The 22,719-nt window shown below is 49.0% G+C and overlaps 1 protein-coding gene across 8 annotated transcripts in view; it reads right to left on the bottom strand.

Annotated features, from left to right (window-relative positions):
* The window catches only part of MBP (myelin basic protein), a 117,324-nt gene that overhangs the window by 51,176 nt on the left and 43,429 nt on the right, over positions 1–22,719 (bottom strand). For all 8 annotated transcript variants that reach the window (XM_047766927.1, XM_047766925.1, XM_047766926.1 and 5 more), the window contains one exon: positions 16,871–16,958. In XM_047766927.1, coding sequence (XP_047622883.1) covers positions 16,871–16,958 — 88 coding nt within the window. The remainder of the gene's footprint in view (positions 1–16,870; positions 16,959–22,719) is intronic.

Here is a 22,719-nt window from a genome sequence, read left to right as displayed (position 1 = left end):
GGGCTGGAGCTGGCCTCTCACCCCTGCTGGAGGTGGTCTTGGCCTGGCCCAGGCCTGGGATCCCAGGCAGCATTGCTTACAGCAGGTCTGGAGTGGGTTCCAAAGGTCCTTCTGGCCTGAATTTCTACAAATGTCCAAATGCAGCACATGATGTGCATCCTTAGAAAGCAGTGATTGGGGACAAAGCTTTTTTTTTTTTTTTTTAGGGCTGCACCTGCAGCATATAAAGGTTTCCAGGCTAGGGGTCAAATCAGAGCTGCAGCTGCTGGTCTACACCACAGCTCACAGAAACGCCGAATCCTTAACCCACTGATCGAGGCCAGGGATCGAACCTGTGTCCTCATGGATTCGTTTCCACTGAGCCACAATAGGAACTCTGGGAACAAAGCTTTTAATCCCTATGGCTACTCTGTAACGCATGGGCACGGCTTGTGTTGAGATGTGAGGACTATTATTTATCTGAACACTTCCCTAGAGGATTCGGAGTGGAGTGAAGGGATGGAGATGCCATGGAGGCTGACGTGTCCACATTTGTCTCAGCCCCTGATTCACGGGGACCGCCCTTACACCCAAGCATTGGGGGCGAGAATCTCATGTGCCAACCAGCCCAGCTCCCAAGGTCTCCCAGCTCCATCCTGTCCCAGCAACCACACGTGACCTTTCTAAACCCTAACACCTGCTCTGGACTTAGCAGCCTGCTCACAACAAGTGTGTCCCTACCTCTGAATCTGACTGCTGCTTTTGACCTCCTCCCCTGCAAATCCCACATTCTTCAGGAGGTGAGTCCACTCCCTGGATGCTGGCAGCCCGGGCTGATATTTATTTATTTATTTATTTACTTTTTTAGGGCCACACCTGCGGCATGTGGAGGTTCCCAGGCTGGGGGTCTATTCGGAGCTATAGCCACAACACCAGATTCAAGCCACATCTGTGACCTACACCACAGCTCACGGCAATGCTGGATCCTCAACCCACTCAGCGAGGCCAGGGATCGAACCTGCAACCTTATGGTTGGATTCATTTCCCACTGCGCCATGATGGGAACTCCCCAGGCTGACCTTTAAATGCTGACTTTGCTGGCTATGCCAACCAGTCTCAAGTCGAGGTGACTGAAGGGTTTTAGGGTGCGCACCTTGTCTACCTGCCCATGATGGCCTCAGGACCTGCTGCCTACCCAGGGCCCTGCAGAAGCTGCGGGACCACTGCCTTCCTGAGCTGGGCTGATGTCCAGGCACACGGGTGGCTGGAGGATGCAGGGAGGAAGGAAGGTCTTGGGTGGTGGTCCTGAGTCACTTGACATCACATGGGCTGGGCCGCTGCCAGAGGGCCTTAGGAAAGGTAGGTTTGGGAGCTGAGGCTGAGGGCCATCACGGCACCCCCATGCCTGGGATGTGCTGCTCCTCCAGGCTTCTTAGCTCCTCCAGGATGAGGCACAGTGAGCCGTGCCCAGGACCCTTGGCGTTTGCTCACTGCTGACGGGCCAGAGACCAAACTAAAATTGCATTCAAACTCCCCTCTCTATGGAACCCCAATTGGCAGGTCCACCTTGCACCTGTGCAACCCAGCAGTGCAGCCCCCAACCCACTGGCCCCTGCCTACCGGCCCCAGCTGCCCTGGGGAGACACCTGGCAACAGTCAGGCTGGTCTGCATTCCAGGGTCAGCTCGGAGGCTGTGTCCCCTTGCTCAGGACAGTCCCAGGTTGCGCCCACCTCCCCATCAGCCTGCAGCACCCCAGGTCCTTGTTATTTATACCTGAGGGCACCCGGGGACTATCTGCTGTGTGAATAGACAAAATCAGATCTGAAACCCGAAAATCAAGTTCAACCTAACTTAGAAGAGAAACATTAGTTTACAACATTAGTTGTAATTTTCTTTTTAAATAAATTTACTTCTAGGAAGTGGAAATATCTATTTCCTTAACAACAATGGTTAAGGATGGTGGTAGTGTTCTTGGTTACTGTTGTCAGTGTGTGTGTGTGTGTGTGTGTGTGTAATGTGCCCATATGCATCCATGGTTAAAGACTGCCCTTTTTAACAGGATACCTCCAGATATGCTGAGAAATGGATGAATATGATCTTGATCTACCATGATCGAGATTTACTTTCTAAGTAATCAGGTCCTGTGTCTGGAGTTAATCTGATTCTTTCCCCTTAATACTCCCATTAGAAACACTGCATTGGCTGGACAACAATGATGACAATGGGTAACAAAGCAGCCTTTGAGAGCATCAAATAGGTAGAAGGCACTGCCCTGGCCCCTCTAATCTCCATGTAAATATTACAGACACTGACAATGCAACTCTGATTACTGAATTCATTGATCAGTTTCAACAATATCTGACTAAAGCAAATCAGCAGATTTGCTTGAGAACAGCCACCGGCAGAGACATTTAAATGACAGGTTTCCTAAGGAAAGCACCTTTGTCACCGCAGTCGACCTCCAGAGTCAATTCTGGAAACCAGATTAGGATGTTACTGGCAGGGGCTGGGATCGTTGGGATAAACCATCCCCAAATCCCACACTATTCAGTACATTTCACCTTCTGTAGCAAAGCCAATTTCAAAGTTTAAAAATTACTATTATGAGTTTAATCTCTTTTTCTTTTTATTAGAAAAAGTGCTAGTTAACAGTGAAATTGCTTGAATAACAGCAAGTAGGCAACACAAAGGAAAAAGGAGAACCACTCCCAGCCCCCAAGGGCAAGAAATAAAAGCAACCTCTCTAAATCACTAAGAGCATATGGGGCAGTAAGCACTGTTTGAAAAATTCAGCCGTGAACTTGTAGTGTGGGTCGGTGGCCAGCCCGTAAGTGGTCTGACATTTGTGTTAGGGGGATGCAGGGGGGAGAGGGTTTCATGGATGTAAACTAATAACTGAGGATACAAGATACTTAATGATTTACACATTCAAACTGCTAGACCTCACTGCAAGTTAACTATACATGATAATGTGTGTGTGTGTGTGTGCATGCACACGTGCACGCGTGCGGGCGCGAGTCTGTTAACCATCATGCTCTGTAGTGGTAACATGAAAACCCAGGTCCCTTCATGTCTTAGGAACGTGGGAGATGTTTGCCAGGGAGGCTGGCATTACAGCTTTTTGGGGACATTCACAGAAATGGAAACTTACTTCCGCACAGGCAAAGAGGCAATTCTGTTAGAGCACTTTAGCTCACTGGCCCCTTTCTGCCATGAATTTAAGTGCATCCTGGTGCACAGACGACTCAGGACGAAGGTCAGAGGAGCACGAGCTGGGCCTGGAGAGCAGGTCACCCCATCAAACCCTTGCCTTTGCGTCCTCCCTAACACCCAGCCATCCTCAGTGTAAGGAATCTGAGCAGAGTGGCTATGGGGCTGGAGCAGACCCTCCACACATGCCCGGGAAGGCTGGGGGCCACAGACCACTGTCCCCCAAGACTTTCAGTGACATTGGTCTTATTCCAGGGCCCCTTCCAGATGGGGGGCCTATTTTTAGCACTCCTGCCCTCCCTTCTGTTTAGGGAGAGGCAGCTTCTGGAAGGTGGAGGGAGGGTTGTTTTAGTGTAGGTGAGTGTGGGCTTGAGGAAATTAAATTGGAAAGTGGGCAAGGGTTTGAGTGATGATAACCCAGTGACTGTAACGGTTTGGGAGGCAGGAAAAGAAATCTCCAATGCAATGAAATACCAAGGGTCTCCCATAATCTAGCTGCCTGCATGCCTGACCATGCCACGGATCTAGTGAATCAAGCACTAGAGTGGATTCCAACTCCGGGGGATGGTGTTTATCACCCCAATGCAAAGAACAGACAGAAAATGTAAGTCTAAACAAATAGCTTTGCTCCCCGGAGCTCAACAAAACAGGCAAAATACTGTCACCCTGGCCGGCATCTGCCCAAAAAAGCCCTGACCCCCAGGGTCCTGGCAGTGCCACTTGCAGTGGCCAGGGTGTGAAAGCAATGCACACGTCCAGCAGCCGATGGCTGGACAAAGACGACGTGGACCTTCCGTATGAAGGAATGAAGTGCTGACAGACTACAACACGGGTGGACCGAAAGCACTGTAGTCAGTCAGAGACGCTAGCCACTGAGGGCCACGTGTGACTGTGGAACCAGAACATACGTTGGTGGCTGGCGGGAGCTGGAGGTGGGTGGGCTTGGGGTGGATGGAGCAGCACTAACGGTGGGATAAGTTTTCCTGTTGGGGTGAAAAAAATGCTCTAAAATTAGATTATAGTGAGGGCCACACAACTCTGAAAATACTAAAAGCCATGAATTTGTACACTTAGGACCAGTGAACTTTATAGGGTGTAAATCATATTTCAATAAAGCTGTGATCAAGGAAGGCTTCATTTTGTTGTTTTGTTGCTTCACTGGAAGTTTTCAACCAAGCAGAAGTCAAAAGGTGGGGATATATAGGACCCTATTTTTAAGGCAGTTGGGAGAAGCAAAGACGTGTTTAATTCCCAATGCCATAGAATTAATCGGTGATCATGTACCTATCAGAGCATCACCATTAACACTGCATGTTTTAACGTTCTAGAAGAATTAGATCTATCACTCCTTAGAGGAAAATTCCGTGCAAAAATCGAAATTATAGTGCTAATGAAAACAATTAGCTGAAAAGCTAGAAGTCTAAACATTCATTTCCTAAAATGTGACCATGAAGAAATGTCGGTAAGAAATATGCCAGCCGTTAAGTTCAGAATTAAAGACCTTCTCTTCTCCTTTGAGAGCCTCTAACTCTGCACTTGCACAAGTGCTCCTTCTATTCATATAAATTCCCCAGGGGACTTGGTCCCTGGATAAGATGCTGATGGAAGCCACACCCTAGGCTCCTCCAACTGCTTCACAGCTTCGTTCACCTGGAAGAGTCCTTTGTTCTTCCCACCTCCACAGAGTCTGGGAAGATACAGTGGCAAAGAAGAGACAGGAACAGTATCCTGGGAAACTGTCTGGTTCACGTTTAAGGAAGTGAGGGTGCAATACCGGGGAGAAGAAGGAAAGGGGGAAAAGGGACCTTCATCCTTATGCGTGCCTGCGTGAGGTCTCTCACTTATATCTGACTCCATCTCCCCATCACTGGACCATAGGCATCATGATCCCCATTTTACAGCTGTGAATACCGAGCCTCAAGGGAGCAAAACAAAACCCACACACACGTTAAGCAGTAGAGTCAGGATTTGAAGCTGGCTCAAAAGTCATGTCCACGAAGGCGGGTTTTCTGTTTTGTTCACTGCTGCCGTTATGCGCTGAGACCACGCCTGGTGCACAGACATGGCTCAATAAACATCTGCACAGAGTTCCCACTGTGGCACAGTACGCTAAGGATCTGGCATTGCCGCAGCTGTGCTGCAAGTCGAAGCTGTGGCTTGGATTTGATCCCTGGCCTGGGAACTTCCATATACTGTGGGTGAGGCTGAAAAATGCAGAACGAGCAATTCTTACTTCAAAATAATAAAGCAGCCCCTGTACTATGTGTTACGAAGCTGAAGACTGTGGTGAGAGTGCAGTAGTCTGGCCTCTGTTCAAACCCTAAGCAATGGCTTCGATTTCTGTCTCCTGAAGTTCCTACAAGTTTACAGGAAAAGCCATCTGAGGCGGCTCTAACGGGGCCTGGGATGTAAGAAAGGTACTGTTGCTGGTTACCTAGCGACCAAAGGAGCCCGTTCGTGTAGCCATGGAAACAAGGGCTCTTTTACTCTTTTGCTAACTACCGGGTTTGTCATTGTTGATGTTCTTAGTGGAGTAACAGCAACAACAACAGGTTTTCACTGAGCAACCATCTCCCTATCTTCCTGCTGCTCCCTGAGCTCCAGAAGTTACACGTCCTAGGAGTTCCTGTTGTGGCTCAGCAGAAACGAATCCAACTAGTATCCATGAGGATGCGGGTTGGATCCCTGGCCTTGCTCAGTGGGTTAAGGATCCAGCGTTGCCATGAGCTGTGGTGTAGGATGCAGTTGTGGCTCAGATCCCTTGTTGCTGTGGCTGTGGCGTAGGCCGGCAGCTGTAGCTCTGATCTGACCCCTAGCCTGGGAACTTCCACATGCTGTGGGTGCAGCCCTAAAAAGACAAAAATAAGAATTAAAAAATAAAGAACCGACACGTCCTAAAGTCACCATCGTTCCAAGGAGACATTTCCAGACCTGTGAGTTCCTGACTCATGGAGACGGATCTGGCAGAGAACACTCTCCCACCTCAAGGACTGCACTGCACAGAGGAGCATTTGCAAAAATTAGAGAGACTTTAAAAGTGTAGCTATTTTTAAAATGATTCTGAAGATACTAGGTAGGGTCTGAAACACAAAAATTACATTCTCTTTACATTAAATGTCAACCTCCAGATGGTCCCCTCTCTGAGCTTTGCTGGAGCCCAGCAGCTGCTGTTGTTTTAGTGTCTGTTCACAAGCAGCCTTCTTGGTCCTGGACCCCAGCTCCTCTAGAACTTAAAGCTCGTATTTGAATGGCTTAGAAATTCCCACCTGTGAAGAATTTACACGAGTTTTACATAGCATTTCAAGGGCCAGCTCTGAGTCAAAGTGCCAGGTGTCTAAACCTTTAAAGAGCAAACGTGGAAGACTATGGGATTTGGCAAAAGGGCCTCTGGGGCCAGGTCACACCCTTTACTGCAGAGGGCCTGAGCACCCCTGTCTCTGACATCAAGGTCAGAATCAGACCTATGCCCCCACTCCCTCCTGGGAGGGAAAGGTCTCATTTTATTCTCCTGCTGCCCGAGCCCAGCTTCCCACCCTCCATAATTTCAGGTGTTTATGTCTTCAATTCAGTGTCAGTGAAGGTGAGTGAGAATGATGCTGAGGACTCAACAGCATCCCCCAAACCACAAGGCAGACCCCCAGGGACCAGAAGAGCAAGGATGGGAAATGAGGCCAAGAAAGGAGTCCTGGTGGGGTCCCCAAACCCTCCATTCCACAGAAGGGGTTCCCAGTCCCTTTTACAGGCTCCCCAAAGCCCAGTCTTGGAAGACAGCTCTCCTCCTCATTTCCTGAAAGGGCACAGCCCTTTCCTCTTCCTGCAAACAGCTTCCGGCAAGGAAACTATCAGGAAGATGCTGCCAAGGACACTCCCTGGGCACAGCTGTCATTGAGCTTCTTCATAGATGAGTGGTCCCAGGTTCCCACCCTGAGTCTGCAGCCAGGCAGGGACCCCCCACCCCCGCCTGACTCGGAGGTGGTACTACCCCCTCTCCCTCCTTCTGTCCTGTCCTTCGTGTGCATGACTGACTGTGGGAGACACTGAGTGTGTTTATGTTAATGAGGGTAAGTGTGTGAGTCTGATTCCACTTCTCTGTGGACGGAGCTGCATTTGTGTTCAGAAGGACAGATGCCACTTGCCAGGATCCTGCTAGAGACCATAAAGCATCAGGGCAGCGGCCACATTGAGTTATCCCCTGTAGGGAGGCACTTGGCACCCTGCCCCCCACTGTGACAAATCATATGTTCATACAGGTCCCATAACTTCATACAGTCATGGGACCTCTGGTTTTAACACTGGTCTATAGCTTCTTTGGTTCTTAAAAAGATTCCAGAAAAAGAGAAAAAAAATTGACTTTTTTTTTTTTTTAAAAAGGAACTTAAATACAATATGTCAGCTAGATGTAATTTTCAAATTAATTAAGATGGCATATAAAATTCAACTATCTAGATGGGGTCCCTGCTGTCAGACAGATAGGAATGAAGGTAGAGGAGAGCCTTCCTGTGTAAATTTTATATCATTTGAAAAATGATCATATTGTAGCTCTGAAATAAAAATGGCCTGGATGCAAAAAGTCTAGTAAGAAAACATTCCAATTTTCATGCACCTAAATTATACCAGTTTACTTAGTGTTCACATGCAGGCAGATGAAGTGAACACCTCTCACTGCCTTTTCCCCCCTCTAATGACAACATTGTACCTGCCAGCACTGTGTCACACCCAGGGCCCATTTTAAAAGCCCATCTGCTACCATCACCACAGCTCAGGGACCATGAGGTCACCTGCAGGATCCGCTGTGGGGCTGTGTCAGACCCCTGGGTTGGTGACACAGGATATGGAGCCTGGGCTGAACCAAGGGCCGGATTTTCACTTAATCCTTTCAGTGCCGAGAGGCAGGGGCTAGGAGAGGCCTACTGGCCCTGTCTCCTCCATGGGGAGCATCCTCAGGTTTCCGGGGGGCGGGGTGACGCAGAGACCACTGGCCCGGGCATTGGAGAAGGCAGTGATCTGGCCATACACCATAGCTCCCAAGGTCACATTACAACTTCAGGATGGCATGAAGTGGACACTGGAGCTGGTAACTTTCCTGATGGAAACCAAATATGGGTGCTTCGTGGTTGGGGGCCGAGACCCCCAGGCTGGGTTATCAACAACACAGCAGTGGGTAAGGGGAAGGTCCACGAGGGGCGCAAAGGGAAGTCTGAGTGCCCGGTTTCAGCTAGGACATGGGGCCGTCCACCCGCCAAGCCCATCACAGCGGTTCTTTGTGCCCTTGTACAGCCTGTGTTCCCCTTTTGTTCTGGAAATTGTTTCGTTGTCCTATTGTGACTCTGTTGGCCTCAAGTGACTCTTAGCAGCACATTCTATTTTGAAGGCCAGGACCCATGGGGGGAAGCACTCAGGAGGCCCCTGCAGGCCTCTGGAGCCCCGACTCCCAGTGCCGACCCTGCTGGACGCCCCCACCAGCCCACTGAACGCTGGGAGCATCACTTCCTCCTGGGCTGAGCCTCGCTGGACCACAGCCCTCATTCCGGTCTTGGAAATTCCCAGTCCCCTGGGATGTGCTCAGTTACCCGAAGAAACACGGAGCAGCCCCTCAGGCCCCAGGCTCTTCGGCACGTCCAGGCCCACATAGGTTCATGACTTGCTCAGCAGCCCAGAGCAGAGGCTGGAGTAAAGAGCCTCAGGATTCAGGACACTCCATCTGGGGGGCATTTTTGGTGGAAATTAGCAGTCTGCAAAGGTGTCTTAGTGAGAGGAGGGGGAGGGCTGCAGCAGGGTGGGATCCCACTGACCACTCTGTCATCGGCAGATGTGGACCGAGCCCATGAGGAAGGCCCAGGCCCCCAGTGAGCAGCAGGCAGGGATCCCTGCTCACCTCCTGGAGCTCGCCCTCCATGGTGAGGGGGGGTGGGGGTGGCAGATAGAACCCAAGATGCAAGTGAGCCGAGAGCCACAGCAGGTGGTGGTGCTTACCCCACCTCTGCTCCCCTCCTCTGGGCCCCTCATAGCCAGACCCGGTCATGTGACAGGATCCCAGGGCTACTTCTGGCTGGTGGAACCTCAGTGGAAGTGATGAACGCTGTCCCCCTGGGGGATGTGCCACTGGCTCTCTGCCCCCAAATGGCAGCAGCCCAGGCCTCTGAGTCACTGCTGACAAGGAGCCTCCTGCCCGCCCCAGCTGGGCTGTGACATGGGTAAAGTTATGACAAGGAGCTCTGAGAGCTGGGAGTTTGTCTGAGAGGATGGAGCAGCCCACCTGTCCTAAGGCAGCTCTCTTCCAAGGTCACCAGGGTGCAAGTGTCTGGGGAGGAGTGTCCTGGGAGTGCACAGCATGACCAGGACCTGTGCTCCAGGGACAGAAAGCAGGTAGGGAGGGCTGAGGGGGTATGCATCAGAGAGGCGCTGGCCTGCAGGCCCCACAGACTGTAGGGGTGTGGGGAGGCTGGGAGGGCTCTGAGTGGGGCGTTGAGAACAGAGGGGTAGGGATGGAAGCAGGGGCTCCTGAAGGAATCTGGGTGAACCTTGATGGTGGCTGGGACCACATGACATGACATGTTCAGGTGCTGGGCGGTGGTAACCAGCCCTCCAGGCAGAGAAACACCCTGGCCACATGTTCCACCATGTCCTCAAGGGAGACAGTTAGCACTCAGATCCCTGGAGACATTGGCAAGTTACCACCAGGTGCTCCCTGCTCTTCCACTATTTTCCTGTGATGGTGGATTTCATCTTTAGGAAAATGAGCCTCAGAGCAGAAAATCTAGAAAACGAGGAAACCAACACACATGTGCGCAAACACACGCATGCACACACACATACAATTTAAATACTGCACATGTAATCAAATGTCATTTATATATGCACACAATTAGAGGTCACAATGGGCTTCATTTGAGGGGCTGACCTGTGGGGGGTCGGGGAGGCAGCATCCTGGGCAGCCTCCTCCGCCTCCCCGCCTAGGGGGCAGAGAGTGCCTCCTGCCTCTGCTCAGCAGCACTGCCTCTGGCCTCTGCCCTCATCTAACTCAGTTTATTCCTGAGGAGGGTGCAGGGCTCAGTGGTTCAGGATCCCCATCCACATGGGGGGCCAGGAAGCAGGGAAAGGCTGAGTACCCGGCCCAGAGGTCTGGGTCCACACACCAGCTACTAGATGATATGGCCTAATTCAAGAAACAAAATAATCTAGATGCCAAGACACCTGTCCAGCAGCTGCTGGTAGAGGCTGCGGAGCAGAACGGGCATCCCACTGACACTAAACACGGCTCCCTCACTGTGGGAGCACCTCTGACAAACCCATACATTCTGCAAGTGGGAAGAGTGCGCCCCCGGAGGACTGCCTGGGAACTACAACCAGGCCGTGCAAACAGGCAGATACATACTTTAAAGACACAAAATCTTGCTAATATTCACTCAAATACACAGAGAAGTAATGATATGTTATGACGTTTTACTGTTTTGACATATTTAGCAAATGAGAGCTGCTTCTGTTCTCCAAGGACCATCCAGGACAAGCCACTGTTCTCCTGGGGCGGGGAGGGGGCTCAGAGGAGGGCCAGGGGCCCCAGGCTGCAATCTTGCCTTTGTGTCCGGGGACTCGTCTTAACTGTCCTGGCAGTCAAACCCTCTCCTACATAATGAGGGGGAGGACAAGATGATTTCTAATATTCCTTAAAGCTTTCGACCTGTGTTTTTTTTTGGGGGGGGGAACCCCACCTGCAGCATATGGAGGTTCCCAGGCTAGGGGTCCAATCGGAGCTGTGCCAGCCTACACCACAGCCACAGCAACGTGGGATCCAAGCTGTGTCTGTGACCTACACCACAGCTCCCAGCAACATCGGGTCCTTAACCCACTGAATGAGGCCAGGGATTGAACCTCACAGATCCTAGTTGGTTGGGTTCGTTATCACTGAGCCACAACAGGAACTCCTCGACTTGTGGTTTTGACTCTGTGGCTTTTTTCTCCACCCCACTCACACAATGTTGATCCTTTCACATGTCTAGATGTGAATAACAGGCCTCAGGCAGCAATCGAGTAATAATTAGCAATAAATTAAGGCAGCTGTCAAATATTCTCAGGAAAAGTTGTGCAACAATCCTTTTTGAAGGAAGCTGATTATATTTGGGAGGGACAGTTAAAGAGGGGTCTGCAAGGAAAGACGAAGTTGCCTGTGGTCCTTACTGAGTGGAAACAGCATTTTGCATTTTGTAACTCAATCCAGGTATCGGAATATTTTATTTTATTTTATTTTATTTTTTCATTTTTTTTAATCTTTTTGTCTTTTTGCCATTTCTTTGGGCCGCTCCCGCGGCATATGGAGGTTCCCAGGCTAGGGGTCTAACCGGAGCTGTAGCCGCCGGCCCACGCCAGAGCCACAGCAACGCGGGATCCGAGCCGCGTCTGTGACCTACACCACAGCTCACGGCAACGCTGGATCCTTAACCCACTGAGCAAGGGCAGGGACCGAACCCGCAACCTCATGGTTCCTAGTCAGATTTGTTAACCACTGAGCCACAACGGGAACTCCTGGAATATTTTAAATATTACCTGAAATAGCATCTCAAAGAGACTCCCTCCAGGAAGTGTCTTGGAAACAAAAAAATCCAACTTTTTTTTTTTTTTTTTTAAAGGCTAATGTGAGAATTCTCGGGGGAAATATCTGTCCTGGCAGAGAGTCTCCTTCTGACTTGGCCGCGTTATCTGAGGCTGCACGCGTTCTCAGAGGCCCTCCCACCACGAAGGGGAGCCTGCCCTGGAGCTGGAGCCACAGGACACCATGCTGCCTTGGCTGTGGCGGGAAAGGCACACAAGGTCATAGGTGGGGATGTGGGCCTTGAATGGGCTGAGCTGTAAGGAAGCTTATTATCCAGTTTATTACCATTTGCATGTGGAATAAATCACTAATTTGCTAAAAAAATACCTCGAGGTCACTGGCCACCATGTGATCATCTGTGATAAAAATTGGAACAGGGAAAAGTTCTTGCAGTTTGTTAACTGTGTCTTTGCTTCCCTGGAGGAGCACGCAGACAAGTGTCTGACGGCAACAGCCAACACTCACTGTGGCTGATGGCAGGGTCCTGTGAGCCCACGTGTGTCAGCTTGTTTGTTACTCACGGGCAGGTCTGCCATCAGCCCTTCATGCTTGAGAGCAAACCACATCACAGAAAGATAAGCAAGTACATCCCTAAACCACACAGCTGACATGGAGGGAGTGGCTGTGCTCCCCAAGCCCATGTAAAAGAGAAGCCGAAGAGAGTTCACTTTCCACCAGGCTGCTGGGAGGCTCCAGTTAAAGGTCAAGTTCACCTACAGCCATTGTTGAAATGTTGACAGATGTACGTGCAGCCTTACTTTACCTCATCTACACTTGATGTTGTTTTATATTTTATTGTTTCCTGTGTGTCTTATTGTAAGCTAACTCAAGCCTTATGAGCAAGGCATACATATACACATATATATATTTCTATCTACTCAAATATATATTATATAATATGCATTGTGTATCTAACATATATTACACTTTATGTGTTATACGTATACTTAAATGTTCCTACTATGAATATTTTCCCCGTTAACATGAACCATGGCCAATTCTAGCTCCACTGTTTGAGCAATGAACTAGTAATTTTCCACAAGATTTTGCCCTTCCCTTCAATGCACACATGGCTTAGGCATGTAAAGTGTGACATGAAGCATCAAGGTCATGTTCCCATGACCCTATGACCCCGTGGAATTGTACCAGTGTTCATCCAAGGTGACAGGTCCTTGTACCTCTGTCCTGACTTTTGAGATGTGGGTCACACCTGGAAGGAAGCACAGCTGCTCTGGAAAGAGTGGAGTGCCCTCTTTTGGAGACTCCCTCCTTTGTGGGTATAATTAGGAAGACCTAAGGCTTCCACTCACCTCAGCTGAATTACCTGCCCTTGTTTCAGCCCTGTGACCAGCTCTGCAGGGTGGTGGGTGAACTTCGCCCTCTATCCTGACTGGATTTCCAGTGACAAGGATACCTTGTGCCGAGGGTGTGGGTGTGGGTGTGAAGCTCAAAAGAAGCTCAGTAACTATCCAGTTGCCAAACACCCTGGTTTCCCAAAGCCCGAGGCCTAAAATATTTTTTTCCTCTTTGGCTAACTGGGTAGCCAGTCCGGAGTATGATTGCCTGTGGCCAGAAAAGAAAAGATAGGAAGAGATTTACAAGTGTGCTCTAATGAATCCTCCTTCTGTGAAAACTTCCCATGAAATGAAAAAGTAAATAAAACATCTGAGTGTGTTGCTAAGCAACTGCTTCTGGCCTCCACCAGACATGGGGAGACTTCCCTGGTTTGAGTTGTGCAACTCAGGGTTTCAGGCAGGCAGTGAGTGAGCCAGAGACTCGGGCACCTGTGCTGCGGTCAGGGTGACCTTGAGCTCCCCAAATGCTCCAGTTCAGTCCCCACTTGGGACCCCCAGCAGAACTCTCACAAAGCAGCCCTCTGACTACCACCAAGACCCTGGGTCCATGTGTCCTACAGACACCCCGATTCTCCCAAAACAGGGACAAAATGACACGAGGAGCATCATCAAATGGCCGCTGATGACTTAATCACGAAAGCGTGGTTTCTTCTTATACTTTTCCATTTCTGTCCAGCCAGGAAAAGACTTTTTTGTAAAGAGGGAGGGGGCTGCTGATTTTACTAAGTGACATTCCTGTAACACTTGAGAATTTTAAAAGAATTCTCATATATTTCCTCCAAGATTACACAGTCTAGATTGATAGCCAAGATTATGTTCCCTTCATTTCTCCTCATCACTCTGCACCTCTAGACCGGGTGGCTCTGGGCCCCAGGAAAGCACGAGGAGTGCGAGGTTATGCAGTTCAAAGGCAGATGCCTGCTGGCTCATGGCCCTGTGTCTGTATGAGTCAGGATTACAGAGCACAGATCAGTGGCATCCAGGAGGCGTCCTGGCCACCCTCACTCATGGTCACACTTCCCCTGTGCTGTGACTCAGCAGTGTCAGCTGGACACGCCCTGAAGGTGCCGACTAGGGAACTGCCCCCTGATCACGCCGATGGGCTGAGAGCTTGGCACGTGAGAGGTACCTTTGCTCAGCAGGTATCTGAGCCTCTCTTAGTGATCAAGGCCCTGTGAAGCCACAAAGACTCGACAGGCAGAAGTTGGCTCGTGGCATAAAAGACAAATGTAACTCTGTGACATGATTGAAATTTTGCATTTCCATTGGTTTTTGAATTCAACTCTAGCTAATAAAAAAAATCCTCCAAATTGAATATCTGATTGAGAAGGTTAAAGAGGGCTGCCTTTGAAAGTACTTCAGGAATTATACAATGTTGATAATTTAAGGAAAAAGCTTACAATAGATCTTTTTCATGTTATATCATAGAAGTGTTATATACACGCATATATATACACGTACACACACACACACACACACACACACACACACATACAGTGTGTGTGTGTATCTGATGGTGAAAGAAAGAATGGCTGACATTGTTATGAATAATCCTAAAGGCAGTTAACCTGGAGAATAATCATAAAGATGATGCTTGCTTTAAAAACAAGTAAGTTTAGTAAAAAAAAAATCTAAAACTTACTCCTATTCATATATAGAACCTAAAAGTAGACATTTCTATTTTGTCATTTTCTTTTACATGTTTATATACAAGTGTACTTGGAATATGGGACTAAAGACACCTTTCTTTTAGAAGTTTAGAGGCAGATTTAATCTTTCTTTTTTTAAAAAAATTTTTATGGTTGCACCTGCAACATACAGAAGTTCCCAGGTTAGGAGCTGAATCACAGTTGCAGCGGCCAGCCAACACCACAGCCACAGCAACGCCAAATCCTACACTAAAGCTCATTGCAGAGCACAGATCAATGGCATCCAGAAGGCATCCTGGCCACCCCCACTCATGGTCACACTTCCCCTGTGCTGTGACTCAGCAGTGTCAGCTCATGGCAAATGCTGGATATTTGAACCCACTGAGCGAGCGCAGGGATCGACCCCTCGTCCTCATAGATATTAGTCACATTCTTTTTTTTTTTTTCGTCCTTTTGTCTTTTTGTCATTTCTAGGGCCACTTCTGTGGCATATGGAGGTTCTCAGGCTAGGGGTCTAATCGGAGCTGTAGCTGCTGGCCTATGCCACAGCCACAGCAACACAGGATCCCAGCCACGTCTGTAACCTACGCCACAGCTCACGGCAATGCTGGATCCTTAACCCACTGAGCAAGGCCAGGGATCGAACCCGAAACCTCATGGTTCCTAGTTGGATTCGTTAACCACTGAGCCATTGCGGGAACTCCAAATTGCATTCTTAATCTGCTGAGCCACAATGGGAACTCTGGGGCAGATTTAATCTTAAAGTCATAGACACTCAGGCCTTCCATTCAAATTCACAGACTGGGCCTCCCTCTCTATTCTGAAGACCACATGTGTTCTCTGAGCCAGGGCGCTGCCCTCTTCTTCTTCCTCTGTTCCTAAGGCGTGGAAGGCCCACTACCCAGAGGCACTGGACTGTGTTCCGGCCCCAAGAAAATCCCTATGGAAATCCACGGGAAGCAGGTAGAAAGAGGGAAAGAGTCGTGAGTTCCTTTCGTGCTCGCCCACCTGATTTTCATCCACTGAGCTTCTATGAATCCTCTGTGGGCCTTTGGGTTACGCTGATTTTCATGGAGGCTTAAGATACTGAAAAAGTGGGCAGCGGAACTCCTGTAACCGAGCACACCTGCCTAAGTGGGATGGATGAATAGAGAAGGCAAGGTGTTTTCAGAAAGAGCAGGTAAATCAGGAACAAAACATTGGGGTGAGTTTTCCCACCTGAAACGTGAAGTGTAAAGAAACCCTTTCCAGAACCAAGTAGAGACCAGGCTGGGCAGGTGGTGGAGAGGCCTGTTTCCTGGAGGGACAGACTGGCAGGCTGGGCTTATCTTAGCAGCCAGAAAACTGGTCCCTCTCCTCTGATAAACTCACTAGTGCTCAGGGCTGGCCTCCAGGCCTCACACCCCAGAAATACGTGGTGCACAGAGCTCATGGGCAGACCCCGAGTCCCCATCTGGCCTGGGTTATGGTCTAGTCATCCAAGGTCCCTGTCAGGTAGCAGAGGTGGGACCCAATGGCGCTGACGCAGAATCAATGGGAGTGGCCCACTCACTCCAGAGTGGGAAGCAACTTCTGTCCCCGGGACAACGAAAAGTAAACTTTTACAAAAAGCACTTATTTCCCAACACCTCCTGAGTCACCTCTTGTAATGAAATAATCACAGTATCTAGGCTCTGGGACCGTTTCCTTCCTCATTGGTGATTTTTTACAGGCACCACAGGGTCTTCCAACGCCCGCATTTAAATGATCAAATAGATGATTACAGAAATAGCAGAAAGCCAGGAAAAATCTGCAAAATCTCCTGTCTCTGTGTACAAAAAGGCATGGAAAACAAAAACGAAAACTAAATGGGGAGAGATACCAGGGGTGGCCGCGGTGGTCAGTGGTGGGAGAATGTACAGATGTTCTCAAGAGGCTGATGGAGGGGGCCTGGCCCCACGTTCATGTTCCTAGAGCATCTGCGTTTTATACTGAGAACAGGTTCCTAGATCACTCGTGCAGTTAAACAGTCAAGGCTTTCTTTGAATGGGAGTGTGTCTGCACATGATTCTCAAGGGAAATCACGCTTCTGATTTGTTATGTTACATACCAAACACGTCACTGTCCTCTGAGGCTTCCTGGGAAAGGTCACGCAGCCTTTTCTTTTTTTCAGATTCTCCTCTGTAGCCTTCACTATCCTGGAAAAAACAACACAAAGCCCTTTTTTAACCTAGTGTTTTACCCACAAAATACTTTAATGCAGTTCTCTCCTGACACAATTCAGAGCCGATAATCACATCCTTATATTGTCCTCAAGGTACGAGATGGATCTCCATGCAGGCAGGTTTTCTGTGGAGGCTTCTGAATGCTGGCTTGGTTTCTCTGCCTGAGCCTACAAGCATTCTCCTGCTCCCTGGATGTATTTTCATACAAAAGACATTGAAACCATTAAAACAAACAAGGTAAATATCAGCCCCGAATTTCAGAAGTGTGCCCACTTGGTGATCCTTTGGGGCTTTGAGTGAAAACCTTCGATGGAGCTGACACTGAACCTGCCCCCCACCCCGAATTCCAACTCTGCTGCCAACAGCCTTCCTGGGCAGGACAGCAGGGGGAGAGCTGGTCTTCAGGGGCAGGGAGGGTGCTATCGCCTTTGGCCACAGCCCTGGACCAGGCACCCACCTCTGTTGGCCCTTGAGGAATCTGTGCCCTCAGATGCCGAGTTCTTTCACTCCATCCTAACTCCTTTTTGCTCTTTTACAGAGGCCCAGGGTGTGCATTCTGAGTTTAAAATTTTAAGTGTAGAGCGTATATGTCATTCGTTTCTTTCTTTCTTTTTTTTTTTGTCTTTTTAGGGCCACACCCATGGCATATGGAGGTTCCCAGCCTGGGGTCTAATCAGAGCTACAGCTGCCAGTCTTAGCCACAGCCACAGCAACGCCAGATCCGAGCTGCATCGGCGACCTACACCACAGCTCACGGCAACGCCGGATCCTCATCCCACTGAGTGAGGCCAGGGATCAAACCCGCAACCTCAAGTTTCCTAGTCGTATTTGTTTCCGCTGTGCCATGACGGGAACTCCAGTTTCTTCCTATTTTAAAATCAATTTTCTTTCATTATTTTTACATGGATTGCTTGCACTTGACCCCAAATTCAAAGGTGCCGAATGGGTCATGGTGCAAATAACGGGGCTCCCCAGGCACCCCCTGCCCGACCACCTCCCTGTGAAAGTGCTTCCAGCATCTGTGTCCTTTCAGGACACGGGTGCATTTGGGCACCTGCCCCAGTTCATAGCCTTCTTCCTCCTTTTGGTCTTTAGAGAAATGCCATCACACTCTGGACTCTGTTCTGTTTGTCCCTTCCCTGGAGGTCCTGGGGATTGTGTCCACCCATACACACCGCACTGCCCTCACCACCACTAGTCTGCAGAGACCTAGGCCTTGGCCGTTCTCCGAGGGGACTGGGCTCGGCCAAGGGCCTGGGACCTGCTGACTCGTTTTCAGCATGGCTGACGCGCTGCTTTTCATTCTTGTTTGCTTACTCAGGTCAGACAAGATGCATCTCGGGAGGTGAATGAATCAAGCCTTAATCTTTTAAAGCCGGTGCCCAACGTGGCCTTGGGCCGAATGGCACAGGAGGGGCTGCCTCTTTGACACACTTGCCCCACCTCACGTGCTGGCCTCCAAACTTACTTTGCATCACTTCTTTTCAGACCTGTCTCTCAGCCTGGATGGCACTTCTTCTCCTAACCTGGGGGTACAGGCAGAGGGCAGAGCCTCTGGAAACCCTGATGTCACTCCATCCCTGTGGCTTCCCTGATCTCAGCCCCCTTCCTGTGTGCACCCTTCCTGTAGACCCCAGCTGGCCTCTACTGCAGATTCGGTCACAAAGCCCTGTCTGTTTCTCCCTTTGTTTCCCCACTATACTGCAAACTTTTCAAGAAAGGGGTCCGTGCCTGATAAATCTTTCTATCCCCAAACCTAGCACAGTGCTTGGCACCCAGCAAGGGCTGGAAAGACAACTTCAATTTTATGTTGTCTAAGAATAGTTTAGGGAGTTCTCGTTGTGGCTCAGCAGAAGCAAACCCGACTAGTATCCACGAGAATTCGGGTTCTATCCCTAGCCTCAATCAGTGGGTTAAGAATCTGGCATTTCCACGAAAGCAAAAAAAGCAAAAAAACAAAACCAACCAACCAAACAAAAACCCAGTTTAAAATGGCTAATTTCTGTTTCAGCAGAGGGAGCCAAAGGTGGCTTAACATATATTTTTTTCATGTCTCTCTAATTTTAGAGGAGAATAGAACTTGGAACTGAAAAGATCTCTTGATAGAGCCTTTCATCAACTATACATTTCCCATCTCCCTTCTATGCTGACATCAACATCATATCCTTTATGGAATAATAAGTATTACTGAAGTAATTAATTAAATACAAGTTAGCTACCCTGGTAAGGTACTGTGGATGTTTTTCATGTTTTAACATCTCTTATAGATCCTCAGCCCCTTCCTATTAGAACTGGCAGTGAAATAATGTTGAATGTCAGAGATGATGGTGTTTCAGGTTCAGACTAAAAGTTTGATCTTTAAAGCAAATCGCTTGGCTCCCAGTGAGTGGAGGTGGCTAACGTGGTCCCACAGCTTTCCCCTTTCCGTTGCTGAGGCTGGCGTGGCCGCGTGGTGAGGAGACGCTGCTCTCACACCCATGCCTTATGCAGCCTTCTGTGCTCTAGCAACAGAACAGCCTGTCATGAAAGCGGTCCCCGAGCAGCCCCGAGCAGAGATACAGGCAGAACCGCACACCCCACCTCCTCCCATCTTCTCCTCTCAGTACCAACCTCTGCAGGAGTAAACATCTCTCTTCCACACTGTGGTGCACACATGGGTGTGTGGAAAGTACATGTTGCCCTGGGAAGTTTACTGACTAATTTCTGCCCAAATGAAAAGCTTGTTTCTGAGATCTGACACTGTCACTAATCCACGAATATAAAAATCATCCTTATGAGTAACACGATTTCGATAAGCAAAATGTCCTCAAGCAACACAAACACAATCGAGGTGATGTGTGTCAGAGATAATGGAATTTTCATGAGAAAGAAATAAGAGCTTCCAGTAAATGATAAAAGGTCCTAGAATGCTCAGACACACAAGGGGGTCAGGCCCATAACCTGGAACCTCCCAGGGTGGCCTTGTCCCTGTGCGTCCTGGCAAATTGTGCTGCACTGCAAGTGTCTCCATACATTTCAAGCCACTGTGATTTCTTCATAATGTTTGGGCCAGTTTTCCCTCCCCCAAGCCTGAATATGTAAGAATCCACTTACTTTTCCCAGTGACTTTTAGGAGAAAATACAAGCCAAACTCCATGTCAATTTTAAAATATTTCTAAGTAGAAGTGAGATTCCTCTGTCAACAACATCAGCACAGCAGTCATAATTTAAGGCATTTGTCACACTTCTAACACTTAATTTTTTGGGTAAGAAAAGTCCATTTCTGTGTCATTAAAACATCTTTTGGACAATGCATTGTCTGTGAAATGGGCGAAGCCCCTAGAGTCTGGCGTCCCCTGTCATTTTCTGGAAGTGGAGGGAAGCCCTGGCCCCGTCCACTCCTTTGCAGTGAGGAGGGTCTTGTCTCCTGCTTGGTCTCCAGGCAGCTGAGCCGACCAAGGCGTTGACTTCAATGGGAAAGCAGGGGATGGGATTTCCTGGTCTCCACTGTTGGGATGGCTTATAAAAGTCTTTAAATGAAGGACTGGATGTTTCTTGCAGTTCCTAAGGGAACATGGACTTTCAAACTTCTCCTCCTGACAGGGTTAGGGGTCACACCTGTCATGCAAGCACAGGTGCTCAGAGTGCCCCCAACAGCGGGCAGCATATCCAGTCACTGCTCAGGTTTAGGTCCGTCAAAGCCAGAGGGAGCGCCTGCTGCATCAGAAAAGTTCTTGTTCTGAGTGAGGAGATGCTTCTGTTAGATTTGAAAGAGGTCTAATTAGGCCAAAACCAAGATTCCCAGACTTAAAATAGCCTTGGGGAGAGGTTTATTTTTTCTTTTATTGTTGTTGTTGTTTTTAATGGATGTGCCCATGGCATAAGGAAGTTCCTGGGCCAAGGATTGAGTCCAAGCTGCAAAGCCAAATCCTTTAACCCACTGTGCTGGGCCAGGGATTGAACCCACACCTCTTCAGCAGGATTCTTAACCCACAGCACCACAGTGGAAACTCCGAGTTTTTGGTTTTTTAAACAAAACTCATTTGTTTCTAGGGCCTCTGTCTCCTGATTGGATGACTTCACCATAGTGGCTGAGCAGCCCGTGGAAGGAAACTTCTTATTCCTCAGTGGCCTCAAACTCTGCAGTTCACACCAAACTCCACTCCCTGACATGGGTTAAATTGAGTTCCTTCAAAGCTTGGACCACGCCCTACCCCTGGTACCTGGGAATGCTGATCTTATTTGGAAATGAGGGTCAGTGCAGATGTAACTAGTTAAGACCAGCAGGGGTCCACTTCCCTTGACAGTGGGTGTATGAGCCTCTTGGAAGAAGAGGAAAGTGAGACATGGGGACTCAGATACACACGAGAGGCCAGGTGACAACGGGAACGGAGGCTGGGGTGACAAGCCAGGAAGGCCCAAGACTGCAGGAAGCTCCAGGTTCAGCGGGGGTGGCGGGAGAGGTTGCACAGATTCTCCCCACCTCCCACCTCCCACCCTCAGAAGGATCCACCCCTGCCGACGCCCTCATTCTGGACTCCTAGCCAGCAGACAGCATGACAGTAGACTCCTGAGGTTTTTAGTACCAGTTTGGGGAACTTTGTAGCAGAGGCTACAGGAAATAATGACATGCCCCTTTGTGTGTGGGTGTGTGGTACAAACAGCTGTGGGTATAACACATCCAGTGAAAAATGGAGAAAGAAAAAAAATGTGTATTTTGGTACCAAGGACTTTCCAGTCTCCTGATCTATTAGAAACCACAAAGGTTTCACTTGTTCTGTGAATAAAACCTGGGGAAAAACACCTCAACTGGCCTTGCCTTCTAAACTTTACACAGCGAAGCTTTCCTGGGGGTCAGTGCGGGGCTGTGCCAGACCGTGTGCCAGGCGGGGGAGGGGAGAAGGGACCCTGGGAACACGTGAGCGAGCTGGAGAAGCAAAGGATGAAAGCGAGGTGAAACCAGCCGAGCCTTTGTCTACCTGCCAGGACACAGCTGTAGCATCGGCGTTTATCTTCAAGGTCTCACCTGAGCAGCTAGGAGGTGTTTTCTAACCATCTTGTCAATCATCTGGCATCAGACCCGCCGTTCAGGTGCACTGCTGCCATTTTTAGAGATTTTCTTCTACTTAGTATAGCTATTTACACGCATATACAGTCACACACGATTACAGGTGAATTGTTTTTTCTTTTTACACCTGTATCTGTGGCATATGGAGGTTCCCAGGCTAGGGGTTGAATTGAAGCTGCAGCTGCCAGCCTATGTCATAGTCATAGAAACTCAGATCTGAGCCGCATCTGTGACCTACACCACAGCTCACAGCAACGCTGGATACCTGACCCACTGAGTGAGGCCAGGGATTGAACCCTCATCCTCACAGACACTGTGTTGGGTTCTTAACCCGCTGAGCTGAGCCACAGCGGAAACTCCTGAAAATGCTTTTAATCAGCTTTGCCTTTTTAAAAGACTTGAGGTAGCAATTTTAGGAGGAATGACCCAGAGGAGAAGTTTCTACTCACTGTAGAAATTTCTGAAAAATAACAAGAAAGCTCTGGGAGAGTTAAAAAAAACAAACAAAAAACCACCACGGTCATATTTTTAAAAAAATGTAAAAAGGTTACAAAAGTTCTGATTCAAATTGAAAAATACATCTCAGGAGAGGAAAGGTGTTGAAACATTTACAAAGTGGCACAAGTTTTTAAACTGAAAACCCAGTTACATGCTAGACTTTGAGACACAGTTCAGCACCGTCTGCCT

This window comes from Phacochoerus africanus, chromosome 2 (assembly GCF_016906955.1).
Source record: "Phacochoerus africanus isolate WHEZ1 chromosome 2, ROS_Pafr_v1, whole genome shotgun sequence".
NCBI lineage: Eukaryota > Metazoa > Chordata > Mammalia > Artiodactyla > Suidae > Phacochoerus > Phacochoerus africanus.
This window is presented reverse-complemented; position numbering and strand designations above follow the sequence as displayed.